This window comes from Polypterus senegalus, chromosome 18 (genome assembly GCF_016835505.1).
Source record: "Polypterus senegalus isolate Bchr_013 chromosome 18, ASM1683550v1, whole genome shotgun sequence".
Classification (NCBI taxonomy): domain Eukaryota; kingdom Metazoa; phylum Chordata; class Cladistia; order Polypteriformes; family Polypteridae; genus Polypterus; species Polypterus senegalus.
Window position 1 is genome coordinate 80,019,616 of NC_053171.1, and position 26,255 is coordinate 80,045,870.

The following is a 26,255-nucleotide window of genomic DNA, read 5'->3' on the forward strand; positions in this document are numbered from 1 at the left end:
CGCTAACCATAAGGTTTTACAAAAGTCTTGATTGGTTTCCTACTTGTTTCTGAGGCACATAATGGCTTCTTTGACTTTCCATTGGCACAGCTTTTGTCCTCATGCTGAACCATGGCAACTACAGACTCCAAAGAATAGAAGCAAGCTGAGGTATCTTATGAAGCACAACTGAGGAATCACAAACCCATGTGATGCCAATTGTCCCAAACATTATGGTGCCCTGAAATGGGGGGAGACCATATAGTAAAAGTGTTGTTGTTTCTACATGGTGAGACGGAAATGTATACAAATCCCCTTACATGAAAGTCTGCAATGTGCACTTTAACCATGCCTGAATTATTTGATTTGTAATTTTAAACTGTGGGGAAGAGGAGAAAATCAAGAAAAAGTGCGTCTTTGTCCCAAACATTACGGAGGGCACTGCTACATTCTGTTGATTTCATTCTTTTTTACCAATTGCACTGAGCCTGCCCGATTCTACCGTACGGTCACCTCATAAAGTAAGTCTGCTTCTGTCAGCTCAGTTTTACCTGTGTAGGCTCTTCAAAGTTCACTCCCTCGTAACTGATCATGAATTCAATGATATTGTATCGTATCGTATCATGTTACTTTGTAATATGCTCTTGTTTGCTTTGTAATGTGAATTTTCATGTTGCTATATAAATCACTGACTCGTTAACTGAAAGACTGGTGGATGTAGTGGCGGCCAGTCCAGGATCCCCTCTGCAGCAGTTCAAATATCATCACCACATTACAGCAGATGTAGAGAATATCGGTAACTAAATTGTGCAAGTTCCTTTTAAAGCTATTTGAAATAATCCCCAGCAACTCATAGATAATCCAGCCTTCAGCCATAATAAAAAAAAACATAAAAAAAAGAAAAGAGGGGAAAAAAAAGTTTTGTGTGTTACCTTTAAGTTTTTGTCTCTGAGGTTCTGTGCTTCTTTTTTAAACTTTTCAGTCATTGAAGCGATTTCATTTGTAAGGTGTACTCTGTTCAGACACAGCATTTTTAAGATTTTTATTATTCTCTTGCAATGTACTAAATTATATATACATAGTAAATGCATATTTAATATATATTTGATATTTTTAGAAAATCAAACCTACTTTTGTTTTAACAGATCTTGCATCTTCCTCTGAGCATTGCTTAGTTCTTCATTTTGGTTGCTGCGAGAAGATTTTAATAAGGAAATTGATTTTTCTAAAATTTTAACACACTGAAAGAAAGGGGAAAAAAATAATGATAAAAATATAGTACATAAGAAATTTGACCAACGAGAGACCATTGAGCCCATCATGCTTATTTGTTTTACCAATAGCTAAGTTGTCACAATATCTCATCCAGATTCTTGTTAAAGGTTATGAAGGTTTCTGCTTCAACTCCATGTCTCAGTAGTTTGTTCCAGATTCTCACAACTCTTTGCATAAAGCAATGCTTCCTGACTTCTGGTCTACATGCACTTCTCATTTATTTCCTTTGGTGTACTCAACTACACGATTCACTGTTAATTTGTAAAAATTCAGCTGGATCTGATAAAACATGCAAGCATATTCTGGATGATTTGACCCACATTCCCATTACTGGTACTGCAATAATATTTCTTTCACTTCAGTCATATTGATCTGACAGAGGACATTAAATTTGTCAGCAAAACTATATTTTTGGATTACCGTAGTTAGACGTAAGCTGAAAACTAAGTCAGATCTTAGAACTATTTCATAAATGCATTGCACAGGCATCTTTAAATATTTACTTACAGAAAGAAATACAGGTAGTCATTGACTTGCGACCATGTTTGGGTTCCAACAGACCAGTCGTAAATCGATCTGGACGTAAGACAGACCGGTATATGTATACAGACCTGACGGTATGTATATTACTGCTTAGTAAGTCCCTTAAGTCCTATTGTTTCTGTCTTTTTTTATCATCATTCTTAGCACATTGTGTAGATTTTCTATATTTTCTTTTTGTGTAAATTGTTTTTACTCTCTCGTATAGGGAAACTATTGTAATTATCCAGAAATTTGATGTGAATATTTTGATGAATCTTGACGTTTTAGACCTCCCTGAGTCTGAAAATACCATTTTTGGAATTATGCCTGTGGGTTTGTCTGTGTTTGTGTATGTAAACACGATTACTTGAGTACGCTTTAACTTTGGTCAACCAAATTTTGCATACAAGTATTAGGTATAAAATGTAGATTTCTATCAACTTTTGAGATTTTTCCGCTAACTGGAAGCGGTACTCTACCTTTTATTCATGCAGCTGCAGAGCCCGATTTATTCAAATTTACTTTTATAATAATTGTTCAATATACGGTATTATTAATTTGATTTGATTTGTTGTTGATGGTTTTTTAATGTACATAATATAAAAATATAATGATTGACTTGCGGTTTACTCCTCAAATATCCATTCCCCAATCTGAGTATACGAGAAAGTCGAGGGGAGACCACTCCCGATTTTTTATTTTAATATTTTGTTTCGTTATTACTGTAGGCTCGCATGAGTGCCGAAACTTCAAGTTATGTTACATCATCAATGTGAGCCTCACCCAGTGTTCATTGTCTTAACTGGGTGATTAGGAATTGTACCGGCAGAGTTTGAGCACTCATATATTTTTTTTTTTAGCATTTCACCTATTAACAGTAAACATTAACAGAGAAAGGAGTTCAGCGTGGTTGCATCATACCCTTTCATGGTAGTTTGCACAAAGCGGCACATTGTGAGTCACAACACCGAAGCTTCGGAGGTTACCTGGATTCAAAGCCAGAGCACAGCAGTACGGTGCGTTCGGCGAACACCAATTACAGTGGGATGACTTAAACTCACATACGATCACATTCACTTTCTTTCTACCGTTACACTGCTTGATCACCTTCATTCTTGTGTTGAGATCAATTGCTTTTTTTCCTGTAATTGTAGGAGAAATGTAACTGAACGTAGTCAAAACTGCAGCAGGTAATAAACTGAGATTGAGATGAATGAGTCACGGATAACGGAACTAGCGTGGCAAAAACTGTTGTTCGCTTGTGAGACTTGGTAGCAGTCGTAAGTCAAATGGTCATAAGACACATAGGTTGTAAGTTGACAATTACCTGTATTCTAGATATACATTTCACTAGAATCAAAAATACAATCCATATGCAGAATTGGTATAACATAACAGCACACTTTTAAAACTGCTTCATCTATCTCAGGGTCATGAAAGAGATGAAGCCTATCCTAGTAGCACTGGCCACTTGGCAGATCAGGAGGCCAATCACACACATACAGTACCTACACTCACACTGATTAAAATGTGAGATATAGAAATGATATCCAAAATGGAGGACACATTAGTAAATACAGTAAGCGGACTATGTTCTGGAGTACTCTAGTTCCTCTGAAACAAGCAGATGTCAATGGCAAACACACATTTCAATGAATCTGTAAGTGTTTTAGCCTCACCTTTTGCTGATCACTTATTTGGTCCTCGATATCACATAGTTCTGAAGTCATGTCATCCATTCTTTTTTTGAGCTTTGCTTTTTCTTCATTCTGATGCTGCAGTTTAATTTGAAATTCACCTATCTGTTTTAAATACACAAGTAAAAAGATGACTATGCTCTCTTTGCATTATTCAAACAGAAAAAAAAGTGACAGCATCCTGAATTTAAAATATGAGTGTTAATCATAACAGTGCTTATTCTGTTATTTAAGATCTTCCTTAACAGAAAATTTCCAATTGACAGATTCTAATGACTGTCCACATTTACCAATTGTGCCCACCAGGGGGTGTTGCGCACCCAAAATCCCAAACACAACCTCACATACACAAATTCTGGTAAAAATAAAAGGTTAATTAACACAGAATAATGTGCAGAAAGGCTTCAAAAGTGTCATAAACCAATCACAATTATTTCTTTCTTTCTTTCTTTCTTTCTTTCTTTCTTTCTTTCTTCACCTCCACTCCTTCCAGGCGAGTTTTGTACTCTTTCACCCGAATTTTATTCCCCTAGGTGAGGTTAAGTGGTCTCTTTATCTTGGATCTGGGAGAGCATAGCCCAATGGAAGTACTTCTGGGTCAATCAGAGGTTCTACAAAGTAGGGATTAGGAATCCCATCAACTCCCCTGGGCATCACCACAGAACCCAACAGAGCTGTCTCACGGGACTACAAGTACCAGCATGCTCTGCGGGCACCCATGGGGGAATCCTAAGGTGGCTGCCACCTAGCGCATTGGGGGAGAAAATATTTAGCAGTGCTGATCTCCCCAAGTCCTCCATTGTACTGGCCTCCCAGTCGGGTAAGGATCGTTGTTCAATCCTGTTTGGGATGCCAGACCATGTTTGTCGTCCATAACAAAGAATGTGCAACTAAAGTAAGATAAACTGCAATATGCAGACACAAACATGTGGAACTCTACATTTGTGATATCCTCCATACTTTCATTTTTAGAAGCACTAGTGTAGAAAGATTATCGACTTAGATCCACAGTGAAGTCATAATTTAGAAAAACCTGACATATCCTGCTCTACACCATGTTAAGATGTATGCACATTTGTAAAGCACAAAAAGAGGTTTGAAATGTACACACACAACTTCCCACCCAAACCTTGGAATTTATAAAAGAAAACTTGATGGGGGAACAGGTATATATTCACGGCAACTCTGAACTAGGCATATGCAGCATTTCAGAGAAACTGGGAAATGACGACACCCTTGATCAAACTAGAAAAATGTAGCCAAACTAACTAAATGGTGACTCACATGTATAATAATTCATATCACTAAGCCATTATTATAATGTGTGTTGACTTGACAAACATATCACACCTCAAAAGTGTTCACTATGATGACCAGACTGTATTTTAGTTGCCGTTTTAAGAGGCTGTTACTGCGTATTTGCACTAAAGAACTTTTTTGGTTATTTGTCAGTTTATATTGACTACCTGTTTTCATTTCTGAGGGAACTGGCTGACAGGTCAGGAATATCTCAGCCAAGCTTCACTCCATCATGCCTGGTGTGCTGGAGGCCATTAACTGACTGGCAAGGCGTTACATCCAGTTTTCGTATTGTGTGGGTGTACATACATAAAACATAACATGGTTTCCCATCATAAAAAGTCAATTTGCAATACAAGTACCTAGTGAGAATGAAGCTGCTTTAGTTAGTTAGTAAGCAGTGACATTCCATTAAAGCACAAGTTATCTGTGATGCCAAGGTGAGACTGACAAAACATTATTACTCAGTGGCCTGGGTCAGCCATGTGATTCATTTATTTCAAGACAAAGTAGCTTTGACATATATGATGGTGCTGTATGTGGTCGCTGGCTTAATGGTAAGGTAACGTCCTGAACCCTCAGTTTTTTTATATGGCTTGTGGTATTCATTGTAACAGCAGTCACATCATCACATGGGCCTGGTAATAATCCAGATGCCGGCACCTTATGCCTTACCCTAACCATCAAAATACAGAAGAGAAGCACTATAATGCCACATATGATCTTACTCTCCGATGTGGCGCAGCCAGATTCTCTTGAATTCAGGTGGCAGGTTCTCAGGGAGTCAGGTGGGAAGCTGCTCTGCCAGCCAATAAATGTGATTGCATATGCATAACATTGATTAGCATGATCCATATATGGAAGTTTCAGGGTGGCGGTTGAGGCACATTCGCATATGCCTACACTATTACAAGGTTATTGTGATTTGTAAAGGGAAAATTGCAGAGACATGTGCGTATGCCAGGTTTTATGAATCTGTTTCTTTTAGGTGAATGCATATTTTCACACTCAAATCCACGTAAAGATTTATAAATGGAGCCCCTTTTATATCCATGGACTTTTAGTGTTTTAAAGTTTCTAATACTGAGAATATATTTAATCAGTAATGTACACGTACATTAAGCTTGGTGCTGCTGAAGATGTTGTCATGCACGAGCACATGGGGAGTGGCTTAAGGACCCGATATGTGCCGCGACAAGTCGTGCCAGGGGACAATGGCAGGGTACCAACTTCTCTTTTCGTCTTTCTTCAGAAAAAATAAAACACCGCCGCAATAACCATTCCCGGAAGACTCTTGATACAACCCACTTCCGGGTTCCTTTCTTACCTCTGGTCCCCCCATGATGACGTCAATTACCCATCCATCGTCACGGCTTTCCCCATCATTTCATCAATTCCTGTCCTCCACTATAAATTGTCCGACCTGCCTTTGTTTCCTTGTCTGTTGTACTTGAGAGAAAACACTGACGAACATTATTTGTTTGCTATACAGTATACGGGGCCTAAAAACCCCAAACCTTTATGCTTGTCTGCTTTGTTTATTATAATGTATTTTAAGCTTTCACAAATTCCAGGGAAAGTAAACCTCAAGGGCCTTTGGCAAGTCATATTCTACATGACCCCGGCTGTCTTGCCATTAACCTCTCCCTGAATATTCTACAATATGCTATGGTCCTGGTTAGTATCTATAGACTCTGGTGTGCCTTATCCATTCTTGGAATTCTTTTAGTAATTAAATATCAGTGAGAGAAAAAGGGAAAAATGCATACGAGGGGAGGCCCAAAATTAACAAGAATTTTTTTCTGGAGACTGGAGGGGCATTAGTTCTGAGTTTGCCGCTAGGTGCGTGTACTAGAGTGCCCTCTGAATCGTTTGGTCAAGTGGCACCCTTGAAGTGCTCAAGCGATTGCGTGATGCGTTGCAGAGAAAATGACCTGAATTATGGCGATCATGCGAGTGGCTTCTGCATCACGACAACATTCCTGCCCACACAGCATTAAGTGTGCGGGTGTCTCTCACAAAACGGGATGACACCGGTTTCCAATCCCCCCTACTCCCCGGACCTTGCACCCTGCAATTTTTTCTTATTATCAAGAATGAAGAGGAACCTTAAAGGAAAGCGTTTTCAGGATGTAGAGGAGATCAAGAAGCAAATGACGGAGGTATTGAAGGCTATCACTTTGCGAGAGATTTAGAACTATTTTGAACAATGGAAAAAGCAGTGGGATAAGTGTATTGCATCTCGGAGAGTATTTTGAAGGTGATTACATTTTGGAAATGTTCTGAGAAATATAAGATTTTTTTTTTTTTAATTCTCGTTATTTTTGAGTACACTTCAACGTAATCTTATCTGACAGCCTAAATATTTGTACAATTTAACCACAGTTTGAATTAAATTGCAAGCAATCATTCAAATGAGCAATATATTATACGTTAATATGCCATCTAGATATAAATCCCTTCATTTTAAACGTGAGCTTAACTCTACTCTTTATCAGAAAGTAACACTGCAGTGAATACTGACTTTGATTCCAAGTGCGTCCTTGCTCTCCCCAAAGCGTTTTCTTTCCTCCATCATCGCTTTTTCCAAATTTTCCAGAGCTTTTCTCAATCGAGCTGTGTGTTTTTCAGTGTCCCGTATTTTGATGTATATCTCATTGACCACAATCCTTTTATTGGCCTTTTCTGTCAGGTGATTATTCAGTTGTTCAATAACACCTTCATGTTCAGCTCGGACTTGCTCTCTTTCCGGGCTGAAATGGAGAGAAAGTAATAACATGTAAGATCTTTCCACATTTACCATACATGCAAGGTTCTCAAAGACTGCACATCTACCTCTCTCTGTCTCAAAGTCTGTCATTGTGTCAGTTTTATTATTACTCCACTGGGCAGCAGCCCTACTCTCTCTGGTTCCAGAAACTTGGACTCAGTTCAAGGCCTGGGCTCTGTATTGTCTGCACATTTTTCCATGCCATGGTGGGTTTTCTCAGGTTTTCCCCACAAATTTACATGCTAAGGTTAATTAGTGACCCTAAATTGGCCTCATGTGGTGCTCTGTTCCAGCTTTGCACAACATTCTCATCACCAATACAGATTTTTCTTGGACTTTCCATGCAGCTTAAGGCCATGTCACATTACACGCCATTTCCAGCTATTTTCCGTCATAGACTTCATCTACATAATGACCAGTGACTCAATCCAACTTATCTACGTCTCGTCCCAACCAAATTAAAAAGTTGTGGACTCTGCGCTGTGTAACAGACCACAACCAGTGAGCACTCACCCAGAAGTACAATGCATATAATGTAGTTACAAGGAATAAGAAAAATGGGTGTTTTGGACCCTGCAAGCAGAAGAAAGGCTTGTCTGTCTGATGCTGAATGCTTTACGTAACACGAAAGAATGGGAGAAGAAAAAAGAAAAGGCTGAGAATGTAGCCAAACTCGCCATACTTGTAAGACTGTGCATGGGCACCAGCTCCATCATGCAGCACGTTATTGGCTGTCAGAAAAAGTTGGGAGCTTGAAATACTTTGGGAATGTGAAACTTCACTGGAAAGTTGTCACAAAGTTACATGATTTGAATTGGCCTACAACCAGTCAGGTAATGTGACATACTGCAGTGACAAGATCAGCAACTGCTGTTGCCAAGTGACTAGATGTTGTGTAATGTGACATTGACTTTAGGCTAACGGGTGACTTTAAACTGACCCAGCAGGTGTCAGGGAGGGTATGCATATGACTGGGAATGCTTGTGGACTGGAGTCTTGTCCAGGATTGGTTTTAGCCTTGTGCCTGATGCTTTCAGAAAAAGGCATACAAGTGGCTGGCACCTTTATTCAAAGCGACTTAGAAGTTTGAAATAAAACTCACTTAAGGTTTAAATGATTGCTGTAAGCCACACAGAGAGTCATTGCATCTTTGGTGTTAATGGCCATTACTGCCTTGCTTTAATAATGGATGCACAGAAACACTCACCAACCTTAATATAAAGAGCATATTAATCGTAAATCAGAACTCTTTTTTTTTTTTCTTGGAGCATGCATGCCAATCTGTCATCACAATCTCAAAAGCACACACTGTTAGTCATTTTCTAACCTGTTTAGCCCTGATCAGGGTCATGGGGGATGCTGGAGCCTATCCCAGCTGGCATAGGGCACAAGGTAGGATCAAAGCCTGGACAGGCTGCAAGCCCATTGCAGTATGAACACACACACTCACCAACCACACACTAGTGCCAATTAAATATCACCAATCCACCTAACCTTCATGTGTTTGGACTGTGGGAGGAAACTAGAGCACCTGGAGTAAACCCACACAGTAAGGACCCGGTACACTGACTCTGGTGTTCTTAGTGCGAGGCAGCAGCGCTACCATTGTGCCACCATGCCACCCAGCACAAATTGTATAATTTTTAGCAGAGGTATATACAGCATGGGCAGCACGGTGGCGCAGTGGTAGCGCTGCTGCCTCGCAGTTAGGAGACCCGGGTTCGTTTCCCGGGTCCTCCCTGCATGGAGTTTGCATGTTCTCCCCGTGTCTGTGTGGCGCTCCGGTTTCCTCCCACAGTCCAAAGACATGCAGGTTAGGTGGATTGGTGATTCTAAATTGGCCCTAGTGTGTGTTTGTATGTGTCCTGCGGTGGGTTGGCACCCTGCCCGGGATTGGTTCCTGCCTTGTGCCCTGTGTTGGCTGGGATTGGCTCCAGCAGACCCCCGTGACCCTGTGTTCGGATTCAGTGGGTTAGAAAATGGATGGATATATACAGTATTAGGTGGAGTGGCTGCTCTGAGGTTGAGATCTGTATCGGCAATCAGAGAATTCCTGGTTCAAATCCCATAAATAAGCAAGGCCATTAATCTGCAATTATTTCTTCTTGGGTATGATGTTAACCTTCATACAGCCCTGTAAACAGGTCCTCCAACTTGCAAGGGAAAACTAGGGGGTTGGGGTAGAATTGGCACTCCAGCCACTGTAACAAAACCTCACACTCTTCCATTCCATTCAAACTAGTGTGGTGCTGAGGTGTCACCCATTGCATGGCTGCACTAAGGTCCTAATTTGGGATCCTGAGGTGGTTTGTCGTGTGGTGGGTGCAGCAACACACTGTATCGGTGCCAGCTCCTAACCTCTCTCCTCTCTATACTGCAAATACAAAGGCATGCTAAGCACATGCTATTGGCCACAAAATGAATCAACCTCAGCCGTCAAACTTTATGATTTCCTGTTCAAGTCTTAAGAACTAGTACTACCTCTGACACGACAGGGCACCGTATTTCTCCATAATCACTTGTGAACAAGTCTTGAGGTTAGAAGTGCATTTTTCTTAACTGCTACGCACAGATGCTGCATGTGAGGTTAACATGTCAATGTGCAGATGAACGGTCCCTGTGATACACTGGTGCCCTATCCAAAGCTGGCTCCTACCATGTGCCCTATGCTGCCAGGACACATTGATACCGAATTGGATTGCATAGTTTTAAACCAGTCATATCATTATATGGGGCGGCATGGTGGTGCAGTGATAGCGCTGCTGCCTCGCAGTTAGGAGACCTGGGCTTGCTTCCCAGGTCCTCCCTGTGTGAAGTTTGCATGTTCTGCCCGTGTCTGTGTGGGTTTCCTCCCACAGTCCATTGCATTGGCACATTGGCGATCCTAAGTTGTGCTTGTTGTGTGTGTGTGTGTGTGTGTGCTCTGCAGTAGGCTGGCTCCCTGCTCAGGGTTTGTTCCTGCCTTGTGCCCTGTGCTGGCTGGGATTGGTTCCACCACACCCCTGTGTTAGGATATAGCAGGTTGGATAATGACTGACTGACATCATTATATCATGATATGTATCTCCATATTGAATCTGCAGTTCAATTTCATATTCAAATCCTTCATTTGGTTGTTGTAAGTGCCCCATTCCCCTTGACTTTTTCTCCAGATACTATAATTTTCTTCCCACGTCCCCCAAAGACTTGAATTTTGGGCTAACTGGCCATTCTTAACTGTGAGTAAGTCCTGCAATGGACTGGAGCCTACCCAGAATGGGCTCCTGTCCTTGCATTAAGTACTTCCACAATAGCCTTTGACATGAAATGGACTAAGTGGGCTTCACAGCGTTATGTTATACGGAGTTCAAGTTTACAGTCACGGACAGCACAATGAGATTCCAATGTCTCCAATGTGGATGTGACTGTACAACAACATCAACATCTGGCACCAAACTTGTATGTAACTGTGTGTGTGTGGCATGCAATTTCAGCCAAAAATTATACCTCAGAATTTTCTAGGACTTTGATAATAACGATAATTAGATGATATTTTGCATCCTTTAAAAACATGTTTGCAAAAGTCTTATTGATCAAGCTTGGTGTTGTTAATAGGATATTAGTTGTAGCTTATTAATGAAATTAATGAAAACAGCAGTTAAAGAAAACAGGTCTAATTTATTTACTTAAAACTGAAGTAAAACAACACAAAAACGTTAAATTCACCAGTCAGAGTATTACTGAGATCAAACAGTGTAAGTATGAGGAAAGTATTTCAAAGTGGCCTACAGGATTTACTTAAAAAACACCAACAAAATTATTATAATGATAGCATTTCAAACAGGCACTTAATCCTTAATGTATGCAAGCTATGAATCCAAAGGGAATAAAATACTAATCAAAATTGAACTACAGGGCCTGAACATCACAGTCTGGATAAACATAAAGTGCTCTGCTGGAAGGTTAATTGTGAAGTAAGAACAAAAACCCAACATACTGTACAATAGTGTAAAAATCCAAAGTTCTGTCAAATGCTGCACAGGATTTAAAAAAAACGATAGCATTTGTAAATAAGTTATATCATATATTGCCAAAAGATACAAAAAACCCAAACCTATAACATTTTTAAACAAATTATTCCATACTTCAGGTTCTGTCCAATATTACATAAAGATAATCAGAAAAAGTAAAACACCATGAAAAGAGTTACAGTATATAAAATAAATGCAGCAGTATGAACTAACTGGCTTCTAACGTCATTAACTGTTGAAATGATCGGTTTGCAGAGGCGTACCGTAATGATGAAGCAGTTTAAATAAAGGGCAAAAAATAGAAAAAGAAAATGCCAGCATCCCATGATGGGATGGTGAGAAGGAGTTTGGGCTCACAGGATGGCTCATACACCTTTGGAAAATGGACCTTTTTCAACTTGCATTGTACCCCTGGCACTGGATGATGGGTTAATAGGGAATTTTAATAATTAGGGGGGAACTGGGCACAGAATCAAGAGCTACTTACAAAAGAGAAGAGTTATGTTTTGCTAGAAAACGTAGGCTTTTCTCAGCGATGTCCACCTCCTCTGTGACCCGCTGCAAGTCCAGCTTTAACTGATTCAACTGAGCTGCGTTTGAATCCCGCACAGCAGCCAGAGCATCTGTAACAGAAGAGACAGTTCATGACCCTTCATGGTCACACGGCTGTTCCCACTCACTTACACCATCCATTGCCTTTAGCACTTGCATTGTTGAGTGTCAGGGTGGCAACAAACTGGACAGAATGAAATAAAACCAACTTCATCTTCATCATCTTCCACCAATTCAGGATGGTCAGTAGAACTGGATTTGAGGTGAAAAACATACCAGGGCTGGATGCCAGACCCAGCAGGGTCCACTTAGGTACACATCGGCAGGGGCCAACTTGAATTCGCTGATTAGGCTAACCAAGGGGTACCGGTAGCTCGCAACCCTTTTCCAAGTAGCTCACCAAAGGGTTAATGAATCCTACATAAATTTGAAAACTTGATTAGTCAAATTAGGGGTGGGCGATCTTTCCAAAAAATCATATCATGATCCACAACTTGAATTGCATTCTGTCTTTTCAATATGGCATACACTCATCAAGACCTAAGTAACACTTTATTTTAAATATCAAACAAAGTTGAATTCCATTGTTCTCTCGTTCGCTAGCTAAGTGGAGTTAAGGACCACGCCTTGAATCTGACGAGTGAGTGAGGAGCCATTCCCCTCCCCTCGGCCCGTTACATGGATTTCGGATTCAAAAATAAATCGGTACCGCAAGCGAACTATGACACATAGCGAAATTAGAGAAGTCGCAAAATCAACCGGAATGCTCAAGCAAATTATAGAAAAAAAACCCGATCTAAATCTCGTGAAAAGTGGACAGACAGACAGACATTGAATTTTACATATTATATATTAGTAAACCTTCAAAATAATGTGCAGTTAAAGTCTCAACAGCATTCTCAGCATTTCTGGAGCGTAGTAGAGCCAGATAACTATAAGAATCTTCACCAAGCAGCTCTGAAAATGTCTGCTTTGTTTGGTCTCCATACCTCTGTGAGTCTGACATGAATGTCATGAAATCAAAGTTCAGAACAAGACTGACAGACGAACATTGAAATGACTCCATCAGAATGAACCTGAGTGGCTCCACTCCACCATACACCCCTCTTGTTGACACCATGCAGTGTCACTGATCTGACTAACTGAAAAACACATCACACATGCAACTGGACATGTGAATAAAGTGAAACAGTGACATGGAACAAAATGACAAATGAATAAGTCAGATCTGTGTATTTGGAATTGCATTGTTTTGTCTTGACAGCATTCATGTTTTAATTCAGTAGTGTGAGATACACTAGAAAATGCATACAGACATACAAAATGCACTTGCAGGTGAACTAAATATTTTTGTGATGTTTTAATGCAAAACGTGAGTTGTGGACACCAACATTTTGTAAATGTTCAGGCAAAACAAGCTTATTCAGTTTGTTTGGGATGAAATAAGCTATGAGAATAAACGTTAGAAAACATGAGTAGCTCTCGGCCATTTTCATTTTGTAAAAGTAGCTCTCAGGGGAAAAAAGGTTGGAGACCCCTGGGCTAACCTATTAAACTAACTTACTAGGCATTAATAAAATGGTGGAAATATTACTCAATAAATAACAAAGGAGTGGCACAGTGGTTAACAGTTCCAGACTTGTAGGCTCAGAGCATGACCCGGGCATTTCCTGTGTGGAGTTTGCATGTTCTCCCTATGTGCCTATCAAGATTTCTCCTGGTACTGCAGAACTTGTGTATTGGATTAATTAGGGGAGCAGTGCCACAGAGGTAGCACTGCTGGGGTTCACATCACGAGGGCTCCCTGTGTGGGGTTTACATGTTCTCATTATGATTTTCTGGGTTTCGTACAGGTGCTCTCATTTCCTCCCATAGTCCAAAGACATGCAGGTTAGGTAAATTGACGATGCTCATTTGACCCTATTGTGTGTGTGTGTGTGTGTTCACCCTGTCCGTAGATTATCCCTATCTTGCACCCAATGCTTTCTGGGATAGACTCTAGTTCTCCCGGGACCCGGCTCAGGATAAGCAGATTTGGAAATTTAATAGATGGGATGGTTAATTGTGGTCTGCCTTGACTTGGTGCAAGTGTAGTGCCATCCCTTTCCTGTCTTTTCCCAATAGCTCAAGGTTCTGCGGACCTGAAATGGATTTAGCAGGTCCTATTCTTGAAGGATATCCTTAATCAGGCATTCAAATTGTGCGTGGACCAGGAGTCCTTCGGTCAGAAAGACAAACACACTCAGTCTTTAGGAGTTCACCAAACAAAATAGCAACCATAAGACATTCATGGGCAGAGGGGTCACTCAGTGTGAGGGTGGACATGAGCCCTTCATTACTAAAGATACCTGCCAACTCTGCCTTTATTATACTGGGTTGGCTCTGCAGGCCATGTCTTAACTTGCTTGTCTCAATGGTCTCCACTTCCAGTTCTTCGCGCACACTTCTCCTGGATCGCTCCTGCACAAAATGAACAGAGTATGATGAGAATGATGATGATGAGGAGGATACTGTGAAATGAGCATTTGCAGAGTGCCGACACAACACCTCCACTCACCAGCTCTTCGATCGCCGCCGCGATTTGCGCGAAGCTCTGGGACGCATCGTCGCTCAAGCCGACTCTTTCCAGTTGAAGTTGATTCTCTGCAAATATGAAAATAAATACAGAAGCATTGCGGCGTTATTGTCATTTTAGTAGACATGTAAATTCTACCATCGCTTAGAGGATTGAATCGTCGGGATCGCAAAAACTTCTTGACAAGATAGCTTTTGGGACACGAGTGCAACCTACAACTTTGTCTTTTTATGAAATGAAGTAGGGAAAACGTCAGAAGAATTCACTTTATCGACTTACCAATCTCGTGTAGATGTTCCAATGCCACTAAAACGGCTGGAAAATCGGGAACGATGCAAGAAGTCATACCTTAGGAAATGTATATAAACTGTTATTTAAGGAATCATAACAGTAAACAACACAATTTAAAACTTCTAATCAGTTCCACGGAGATTATGACCGTCCAGCGGCGTTTCCCAAACCGGAACTGAAAGGTTGTCTTGGCAACCGAAACGCCTTCTGACGCGCAAGGCTGAGACTGCAACAGCGACGAGTGGAGGAACTGCAATGGAGCAGCGCGATCAGTTAACACGTTTCCGAAGAAAGCCATTGTATGCGCTAAGTTGGTGATTTGTACAACTTTGTAGGCACTCGGACTCGCTTCACTGCCCGCTCAAATTAATTACGTCTTACTTTACCGTTCACTTATGGAGTGAGATTACTAAGTGCTTGTTCTAGAGGGCCAGCTTGTGCTGCACGCATTTTTCAACACCAGATTCTCAATCAGAAAAGAGACTTTCTGGTTTATGGAACATCACGTGTACAGTGTTTAGAAATTCAATTCCTCTTTGTCATTCTGTAGTATCAACATTTCTCCCCAGGTATGTTGTACTTTTTCACTTGAGCATAACAAACAAAATGGAATGAGAAAGCTCACAGCCCTCATTGTTAGTATTATTATTATTTTATACACTTTAGGTTATTGGCGTTAAAGGACTTGATCTAGTACCTTTATTACTCACTTATTGCTATTTAAGAGAATTTTTTAAGTAACCAACTAATGGATGCTTTATAGATAGCTCCATTTTAAAGTTGTCATTGGTGTCATAATTATGTCTTAATAAGACCAAAACGCGGCATAACCGACTAATAATGCATTCAGACAGCTGCTGTTCTAAAGTATTGTCTTTTTTACAATAAACACACATTCTGGTGGCATTCCTTCCTTAAAATGTCTATCCTGAGATTAATTTTCTTTAAAGAAAAAAAACAATATAAAGAACCTCAAATTCTTACAAAGTTGTAAAAGCAAAGAAAATTTTGACACCCACATGAATAATAAAACACAGCCAGAACAAGGATCTTTCTGAATTTCAAAGAGTAGTGGAGTCCACTTTGTTTGAGACAAGCATCTGAGACAGAAGAGATAACAAACTCTTTAATTATCCACATTGTGGGGCGGCATGGTGGCACAGTGGGTAGCGCTGCTGCCTCGCAGTTAGGAGACCCAGGTTCACTTCCCGAGTCCTCCCTGCGTGGAGTTTGCATGTTCTCCCCGTGTCAGCGTGGGTTTCCTCCCACAGTCCAAAGACATGCAGGTAAGGTGCTCTGGCGATTCTAAATTGTACCTGGTGTGTGTGTGTGTGTGCCCTGCGGTGGGCTGGCACCCTGCCTGGGGTTTGTTTCCTGCCTTGCGCCCTGTGTTGGCTGGGATTGTCTCCAGCAGACCCCCCGTGACGCTGTAGTTTGGATATAGCGGTTTGGGTGATGGATGGACATCGTGTACCCAGTGCTGGTGCTAGTTTATTTTGTTTGGTAGTTAACCCGTGTGGCTGGGTTTTTGCTGATATGACATATGCTCTAGATAAATGAATAATTCACCTTAATGGTGGCACCTGCCCTGCCTATACCACCAGGACTGCCCACCCCTTAATAGGAAAGCTCCAATATATGAGAAATACAGTGGATTCAGAAAGTATTTACACCTCTTCATTTTATTTACACTTTATTGTGTTGTAGATTTAATTAGAAATGGATAAGTATGATTTTTTTGCCCATCAATCTACACTTCCCAAATGACAAAGTAAAAATGTTTTCAGAAAGTCATGCACATTTATCAAGAATCAAATGCCCTCATTCATATAAATATTCAGATCTTTTCTTCAGTCCTTTGTAGAAACCCTTTTGGCCAGCTTTAATGATTCTTAAGTCTCTACAAGCTTTGCACGCCTGGATTTGGACAGTTTATCCCATTCGTCCTGACAGATCCTCTCCAGCTCCATTAGAATAGATGGGGTGCATCTGTAAACTGCCATCTTCAGGTCCCTCCACAGATGTTCTGTGGGGTTTCAGCCTGAGGTTTGACTGAGCCATGGAAGAACCATTTGAGACTTGTCCCAAAGTCACTCCAGTGTTGTCTTGGCTGTATACTTCAGGTTATTGATGCACTGAATGGCGAACCATCACCCCAGTCTGAGGTTGTGTGCACTCCGAAGCAGGTTTTATTCAAAGACCTCTCTGTATTTGGCTGCATTCATACTTCCCTCAGTTCTGACCAGTCTCCTGGTCCCTGTTGCTGTGAAGCATCCCCTTATAGTATGATGCTGTCTCCACCGTGCTTTCCCACAGGGATGGTATTAGGCAGGTGATGAACTGTTTCTGGTATACTTGGAGTTTTGCCCAGAGAATTCATTTTTTGTCTCATCAGACTTGAGAACCTTTTTCTTCATGCTCTCAGAGCCTTTTAAATTCAGTTTGGCAAACTCCAAGCGGGGCTTAGCCACTATACCATGAACGCCTGATTGATGGAGTGCTGCTGAGATGGTTGGCCTTCCGACAGGTTCTTCCAATCTCAGCAGAAGACCTGTGAAGAAGCTGAATATTCAGAACAGTAAGCGCTCAAGGCAGCCCACTTCACAGCCCGGGGCTCAGGGCCTGTTAGTCACACCAAGACAGGCAGAAGTTTTACTGTTTTCTTCTTGATATTTTTTGCAGTGCTCACTCCTTGTGTCCTTTATCTTCGTAACTAACCCACACTTTTCTGTGCTGTTTGGACATCTTTGGCCTGTATTGCAGGAACTGGTTGTGACACAGGAACTGTCCCTAGATGGGGCGCCAGTCTCTTTTTAATAAAGCTGACCACTCATCGGTACCCTGTGATGTACTGGTGTCCCATCTCGATGAGGGTCCCGTCTTGCACCTGATCTTGCTGGGTTTGACTCCCACCCCTGTAACCCTGAACTGCATTAAGCCACTTTGAAAATGTTCTGTTACATTACTGCATGTTACCTTTGTGATGCTTTGGTGTTATTTGGATTGACTCTCACCTTTGGAAGTCAGTATAAAATAAAGTCATAGTGAGAGTTTTAAAATCTTGAAAGTTTTTATTTTTTTTTTTTACTTTCAATACTCATATTTTTTTCACTTTTGAAACTGCACATCACACTTATGCTAAGTTGTCATTGTAGCCCCATGGTGCCTTGTGTTAATAAACTCTCAAATAACAGCAGTAGGAATTAGCCAGGTGTTTAACATGGTAATGGGCATAGTAAGCGTTATTAACTAATAAAATCTCACAGGAAACTTTTGAAAATGTCAGTTTTTGAAGATAACTTAAAAAAAAAAATGACTAAGAATTTGTGTTAGTGGAAGAAAGGAGACACTGCCCTCTAGTGAGCTCTTGGAAAATGACATGTCATTTATTCAAAAACTGCTTTGTACAAATTCTACTTCAAATCTTATTTAGTGATATTGTATTATATTTGTACCGCTTCTTAGAAACACAAGCAGTTATCAATCAGTCAGTGCTAGTCAGTTACTCCAATCTTTGCTCTATGAAATGCTTTTAACATTACAGACTTTCACAACACTGTCAAGAACTGAGTTCATTCATTTAACGGAGCTATTCACTGATTTTTTACTTACTACAGTTAGATTGAATCAAATCTCATTCTTGATCTCAGTCTTAAGAGTCAGTGATACTGAACAGAGCAGGGTATGCTTTACCTTTCTAAGACGTTGAAAAATTTGAACACTTGTTTCATACATTGTAATAATAAATAATAATAATACATTTTAATTATATACAGTAGTACCTTTCCCATGCTATATAGTGCATAGGAGTCTAACATTTAATTGTTTGGGTTTTATTTTGTGTTTTAATTGTTCCAGATAATGATGCTGAGAGTTACAATTTACACTTTACACTTCTGTGTCAGGGCGGCACGGTGGCGCAGTGGTAGCATAAGAAGACCCGGGTTCACTTCCCGAGTCCTCCCTCCCATGCGTGGGTTTCCTCCCACAGTCCAAAGACATGCAGGTTAGGTGCATTGGCAATCCTAAATTGTCCCTAGTGTTTGTGTGCGCCCTGCGGTGGGCTGGCGCCTTGCCCGGGATTTATTCCTGCTTGTGTTGGCTGGGCTTTGCTCCAGCAGACCTCCATGACCCTGTGTTAGGATATAGCGGGTTGGTTAATGCATAGACGGATGGTCTTCTGTGTCATTGAAATAACGCAGGCTTTGCTGTTATTCTCAGGTGAATACCAGCTCACCACATTGTGAATTCAGCAACCAGCACAAATGATGCCCTTGCCTGTTACTGCAACTTGTGACATTTACCGTTCCCACCTCAGTGTGAATTTACAGTCAGAGTGGTTATTGTTGATTTGTTACTTGGTCTGTCAAAAAAAAAATCATCTCTATATTTGATTAACTGTATATTTTTGTGAAAATAAAGAATGAACTAAATGTATTAAATGTGTATCATCCATCCATCCATTTTCCAACCCGCTGAATCCGCACAGGGTCACGGGGGTCTGCTGGAGCCAATCCCAGCCAACACAGGGCACAAGGCAGGAATCCAATACTGGGCAGGGTGCCAACCCATCGCAGTAAATGTGTATCACTTCACTCCAAATGTAGTTTGACCAAAAATGGCAATTCTGGTTGACCAGATTTATATTTCTTTTTTTTTTTATAAAACTGACTAATGATATTCATTATCTGTAGGAGAGTTTTAACATTCGGCTCTTATCAGTTTGTTATATTAGAGGGACTGATTTCAGGATTTTTCCCTGAATGATATCCTGTGGCTCCCCATTCCCTCCTGTAAAATTGGTACGGGTGTCATAAAGGGGGGGAAATGGTGACATTGGGCTATCGTAACTGAGCTCTGGGTTACCAGGTTACTTTCATAGCAGTAAATGTTATGTTGTAATAGTTTGAAGATTTTGAGACCATCTAAGTGTCTCTTCCCTTAGAATTTATTTAGATTGACTTTATTTTATATTTTGATTATTTACATGCTGTGATGGATATGCCTTTCAATTGAGTGGTGGTCACAACAACAGTACAGTACAACAAGTTTTTATTGAAGGATCTGTATTGAAGATTATAAAAAATAAAGACAAAATTAAAGGAATACAAGCTCAAACTAGATTAAAATGGCCATCTGTTGTATCTCTTGAGATAATACTAATAAGGGTACAATGAAACAGGCCTAACACCTCATGAGATATTAACTGTAGGTACTGACTCATTGACTACTCTGTAGGCAAGCATGAAAGATTTGAACTTAATATTGCCACTACAGGAAGCCATTGTAGTAATCTGAAAAGAGGAGTGACATGTATCCACCTCAGCTGGTTGAACACTAGACATGCCAGTGCATTTTAAATCATCTGCAGTGACTTGGTGACACATGCTGGTTCTCCAATCAGTAGAAACTTCAGTAGTCCAGACACGACCAAACCAAAACCTGGAGCAGGAATTGTGCTTCATACTCTCCATCAGACATGTCAGAATCTTCTCCAGAGCATTCTGGGCCTCAGACTGGGCTGATGGTTCACCTGCCAACAAGACAATGACCCTAAGCACAAAGTAAAGACAGCACAAGGAGGAGTTTAGGGACAACTCTGGGAATGTCCTCGTGTTGCCAGTCAGAGGCCAAACTTGAACCTAATTGACCATCTCTGGGGAAACCAGAAAATAGCTGATCACCAATGGTCTCCGTCGAACATGGAAGAGCTTGAGGGGATCTGCAGAGAAGAATGGTTGAAAATCCATAAATCCAGGTGTGTAGCTTGTTGCGTCAGACCCAAGAAGATGCCAGGCTATAATCGCTGAAAAAGGGGCTTCAATTAAGTACTAAGTAAAGGGTCTGAATACCTGAGTCAATGAAATATTTCAGTTTTTGTTTTTAATAAACTTTGCAGAAATTCCTAAAATCCCATTGTCACTTTGTCATTCAGGGGTACTGAGTGTTGCTTGATGAGGTAAAAAATGAATCGGCATGGCTTTAATTGCATTTACAAGTACAAGAATTTGCAAATATACAAAGTCAATAAATAATAGAAACGGTTCCTCCATTATATTCATTATACTATCAGGATAAGCCCTGGTGACCTATGACCCATTATTATTCGAAGCACCTTATGAAAATTGATAGGTGCCTAGGAGACGTTCCAGTGTTGTCTCTTCTAAAGTGATATATGCTAAAGACTGCATTTTTATGTAAGACGTTATTACAGGGTGGCTCAATGCTCATGTCTTATAGTTTCAGGTGAATGGTCTTCAGTCCTGGCTGAAGGTTAGTTTGTGTTGCGTTTGCATGTTCTCCAAGTGTCTTCACAGACTAATCACTAGTTATTCTCTTTTGCCAGCCTTTCCATACATGTTGGTTACAAAGGTGTCTCAACATGAGTGCACCTTGCACTGAACTGGCTTCCCGATTCTAGGTTGGCTCATGTCTCATGTACATTGCCACCAGAACAGGCCGCAGATCTTTGCAAACCTGAATTGTGACATGTGAGTTCAGACAACGAATGGATAAATGCCAGAATGCATGACATATCGGTAATAAATGGCAATTATATGCCAAATATGTCTAACCATATGCCAGATATATCTACTTATATGCCAAGTATTTCTAAGAACTCTGGCACATTCTACTCTGCATTTGCAAAGCCCCAGTATATAGTAAAAGAAAAGGAGCAAAGACAAAAATATGAAGTGATAAATAGGATAGCAAGAGCAAGGGAAATATTTATTTTACAGAATTTTGGCAAAATGCAGTTAAAAAACTTAATGACAAAAAGAGAAAGCATTTCACATAATTTAGCAATTCTATTCTGTACGTGCATAACCCACCCACAGGGGATGCACAAACCAGTGTGTTTCTTTGTGCCGGTCCCAAGCCCGGTTAAATGGGGAGGGTTACGTCAGGAAGGGCATCTGGTGTAAGATTTTGCCAAATCAATATGCGGACAATAATTTTGGATGATCCGCTGTGGCAATCCCTAACTGGAGCAGTCGAAAGAAGAATCTTCTTCTTCTTCTGTATGTGCATACAGTATATACATAGATCTAAAACACAATACTGTCAAATTTCACTTCCCAGGATTGTCCAGCAGATGACAGCAAGTGGATGCTGATCCCAGAAGGTTTTGTTTTATGTGGACTAAAAACATTTAGATAGATAGATAGATAGATAGATAGATAGATAGATAGATAGATAGATAGATAGATAGATAGATAGATAGATAGATAGATAGATAGATACTTTATTAATCCCAAGGGGAAATTCACATACTCCAGCAGCAGTATACTGATACAATATTTTAAGGCTTTTGCATCAAGTAAGTCAGGATTAAGCTGCAACTGGCTTCTAAATAAAATTCAATAATTTTAATCCATTTTAATAAAGCAAAATTCAGCTTTCAAGCCTTTCTATTGTTCTCTATACATGTTCACAATAAAATAACACACTCTAATTTTGAGCAAGTACTTTATTTCTTTATTCTATAATTATTGTATTATGTGTATTTACTTTATTTTATGTTTGCTGTGGCCCATAAGAGGAAGCAGCACTGTTTCTCTTAGGGTGCACACACATGCATTTAAAGAAGGGGATTCTACACTGTTCAAAAAAATTGAGGGCCCTTTTAAATCACAAATTGGATCTCAATGAATGAAATATTCAAGTGAAAAATCTTTACTGTGTAATGCTGTGCAATTGGTTGAGAACAAAATGATGTAGCCAAAATCACCAACCCATTGAGGGCTGGATTCAACATCACACCGAAAATCAAAGTCGAAAACTGAAATCACAAGCTGATCCAGACTTGCGTGAATTTCATCACAGCAACTCATAATGTGACTCAGTAGTGTATATGACCCCCACGGGCCATGATTGTACCCCCTAAAATGTCTGTGCATGGTCCTGATGAAACAGCAGATGGTGTCCTGGGGGATCTCCTCCCAGACCTGGATCAGGGCATCAATTATCTCCTGGACAGCATTACTGGGTGGCTTTGGATGCACCGGTACATAACGTCCCAGAGGGTCTCGATTGGATTCAGGTCCAACCACGTCATGCCTTATGTTATGATGTTTCATGTCTTTATAACGTCGGGCAGACACAGATGAGAAATTTTATGTTTACCCACCTTAGTCTAGTGAAAGATTTCATATTTGTTCAGTACATTACTCCCTAGGTGCATACAGCCAGGAGTGGATCACCATGCATCTCCTTTATCCAGCCTATTTGGGCTTAAATGAACTGAAAAATTGGTCTTGATCATCAATGAGACCATAGTAAAAAGTATCTGGAGCTCAGTAGGCATTTTTGAGACTTTTCTAACATGGGTCTGAGGTCAGCAAAGCACTGGCGTTTAGTACTTGTGCTGTGAAGCTGTTAGCTTCTTTTTATTATTATCTTCATCAGTCCACCAATCCATCCTCCAGATAATCTGAACACACATTTTCTATTACAGGATTATATAATTATAGAGCTTGTTGTAGCAGCATTTGATGCATTGCAGGAACCTACCTTAGATGGGCCACCAGTCCGTTACAGAAAAACATTACTAGTGGTTAGCTTTGCTACAATTTACCCATTCCTGAAATACCAGATAAATTAAAATCAAAGTACCTATAGGGTGGTCCAGATCTAATTATACAATTTTCATTACGCTATAATTTATTACATAGAAAATCACCCAAAAAATCCTAGACCATCGAGAAGTGTGCGAACTGATGACAGATAGAATCGTCTTCGCGCCAAACTGGAATTATCCCCGCATAAATCAAAATCATCCAGACGATCTGGATCTGCGTAATTAGATCTGGACCACCCTGTATTTAGGAGCTGGATAAGTAGTATTTATTCATTCATTTTCTGAACCCCCTTAGTTCAGTAAAGGGTTACAGGGAGCTGGAGTATCAGCTGTATAAACTAAGATAAAGGATCTTAAATACCTTAAGGACAGCCTGTCCTTGTGCATGATCGACATGACATCTCCACACGGAAGCCTGAGTGGTTATCCTGATGACTGTGACACAACAGAGGAGGATCATCTCCATGATGGCAGCAAGCAGCTCATCGTACCACTGCAGCCCAGGTTAATCTCCAGACGCTTATTGCTGGCCAACCCTTCAGAACCAGGTGTTGAACTTCAGTCGGAAATAGATGAAACATATAGACAGTTATCCAGCTTGATGAAATACATAAAAGGTTTAAAGAAGAATGAATCTAACTGTGAGAAAGTAAGCACAGTTATTGAAAACAACTTTTATGCTTTGATGATAGAATATACAAAGTTAAAATGATGAGCTATTATCTTTGCAAAGCGAGGAAGATGAATAAAAGAAGCTATGCAAAAGCTTTGATGCTAAACTGAGGACTATAAAAGCATTTCTTGGAGGGACAATGTGCTGGATCAGTGAAACACATCAAAATTAAAGTCGCTAAGTTGGACAGTTTAACATCTGTGGCAGGGTGACGGCTGTCAATCATGAAGAATCCACTGCATCCACTGAACAGTGTCATCTCCAGGCAGAGGAGTAGCTTCAGTGACAGACTTTTGTCACTGCCTTGCTCCACTGACAGACTGAGGACATCGTTCCTCCCCCACACTATGCGACTCTTCAATTCCACCCGGGGGAGTAAATGCTAACATTACTCAAAGTTATTGTCTGCTTTTGCATGCATTTTTATTTGTATTTAATATACACTGCTCACAAAAATTAAAGGAACACTTTAAAGAAACGCATTAGATACATCAGATCTCAATATGAAGTTGGATATCTATACAAATAACGACAGGGCAATGTCTTAGGAACAAAAGGATGCCAAGTCTTTTAATGGAAATAAAAGTTTTCTGCCTACAGAGGGCTCAATTGTGTAGACACCCTAAAATCAGAGTGAAATGAAGATGTGGCAGGCTAGTCCATTTTTTCAAAAACTTAATTTCTGCTACTCAAAATGCTTTTCAGTATCTTGTGTGGCCCCCACGAGCTTGTATGCATGCTTGACAATGTCGGGCATGCTCCTAATGAGACGACGGATGGTGTCTTGTGGCATTTCCTCCCAGATCTGTATGAGGGCATCCCTGAGCTGTTGTACAGTCTGAGGAGCAACCTGGCGGCGCCTAATGGACCGAAACATAATGTCCCACAGATGTTCTGTTGGGTTTAAGTCAGGGGATCGTGAAGGCCATTCAATTGTTTCAATTCCTTCATCCTCCAGGTACTGCCTGCATACTCTTGCCACATGAGGCCGGGCATTGTCGTGCATTAGGAGGAAACCAGGACCTACTGCACCAGCGTAGGGTCTGACAATGGGTTCAAGGATTTCATCTCGATACCTTATGGCAGTCAGAGCACCATTTCCTACGCAGTAGATGTCTGTGCGTCCCTCCATGGATATGCCTCCCCAGACCATCACTGACCCACCACCAAACCTGTCATGTTGAACGACGTTGCAGGCAGCATATCATTCTCCTTGTCTTCTCCAGACTCTTTCGCGTCTATCACAGCTGCTCAGGGTGAACCTGCTCTCGTCTGTAAAAAGTACAGGGCACCAGTGGCAGACTTGCGAATTCTGGTGTTCTTGAGCAAATGCCAGTCGAGCTCCACGGTGCTGGGCAGTGAGCACAGGACCCACTACAGGACGTCGGGACCTCAGGCCATCTTCATGAAGTCTGTTCCTGATTGTTTGGGTAGAGACATTCACACCAGTGGCCCTCTGAAGGTCATTCTGTAGGGCACGAGCAGTGCTCAGCCTGTTCCGCCTTGCACAAAGGAGCAGGTATCGGTCCTGCTGATGGGTTGAGGACCTTCTACGGCCCTGTCCAGCTCTCCGAGAATAACAGCCAGTCTCCTGAAATCTCCTCCATGTTCTGGAGATTGTGCTGGGAGACACATTAAACCTTCTTGCTGCAGCACGTGTGGATGTGCCATCCTGGAGAAGTTGGACAACCTGTGCAACTTCTGTAGGGTTAAGGAATCGCCTCATACTGCCAGTAGAGATAATTACTCAAGCCAAAACTAGCACGAGTGGAAAACCAGCCAAAAAAGATCAAGAGGGAGAAACTTGAAATGACCTCCACATGTAAAACCAGTCCTGTTTTGAGGGTTTTCTAATTGTTGCCACTTTAGTGCACCTGTCGTTAAGTCCATGAACACCAATACAGCTGAAAGTGATTAACAATGACCTCAGCTGCTTAACCAACCAGAAAATTATCAGACAGGTTTAATTGATTTCATGCCAGGCCCAATAAAAAGTGTTCCTTTAATTTTTGTGAGCAGTATATATATATA

General features: G+C 40.8%; 1 protein-coding gene across 1 annotated transcript in view; it reads right to left on the bottom strand.

Moving 5' to 3' along the window:
- Window positions 1–15,125, bottom strand: part of ccdc175 (coiled-coil domain containing 175) — a 52,440-nt gene extending 37,315 nt beyond the window's left edge. Inside the window, exons 1-8 of the mRNA XM_039741483.1 lie at window positions 14,959–15,125; window positions 14,662–14,747; window positions 14,453–14,564; window positions 12,040–12,175; window positions 7,297–7,525; window positions 3,456–3,578; window positions 1,111–1,220; window positions 912–993 (exon numbers count right to left, since the gene is read on the bottom strand). Coding sequence (XP_039597417.1) covers window positions 912–993; window positions 1,111–1,220; window positions 3,456–3,578; window positions 7,297–7,525; window positions 12,040–12,175; window positions 14,453–14,564; window positions 14,662–14,747; window positions 14,959–15,025 — 945 coding nt within the window. The 5' untranslated portion in view covers window positions 15,026–15,125. The remainder of the gene's footprint in view (window positions 1–911; window positions 994–1,110; window positions 1,221–3,455; window positions 3,579–7,296; window positions 7,526–12,039; window positions 12,176–14,452; window positions 14,565–14,661; window positions 14,748–14,958) is intronic.
- Window positions 15,126–26,255: the final 11,130 nt, after the last annotated feature.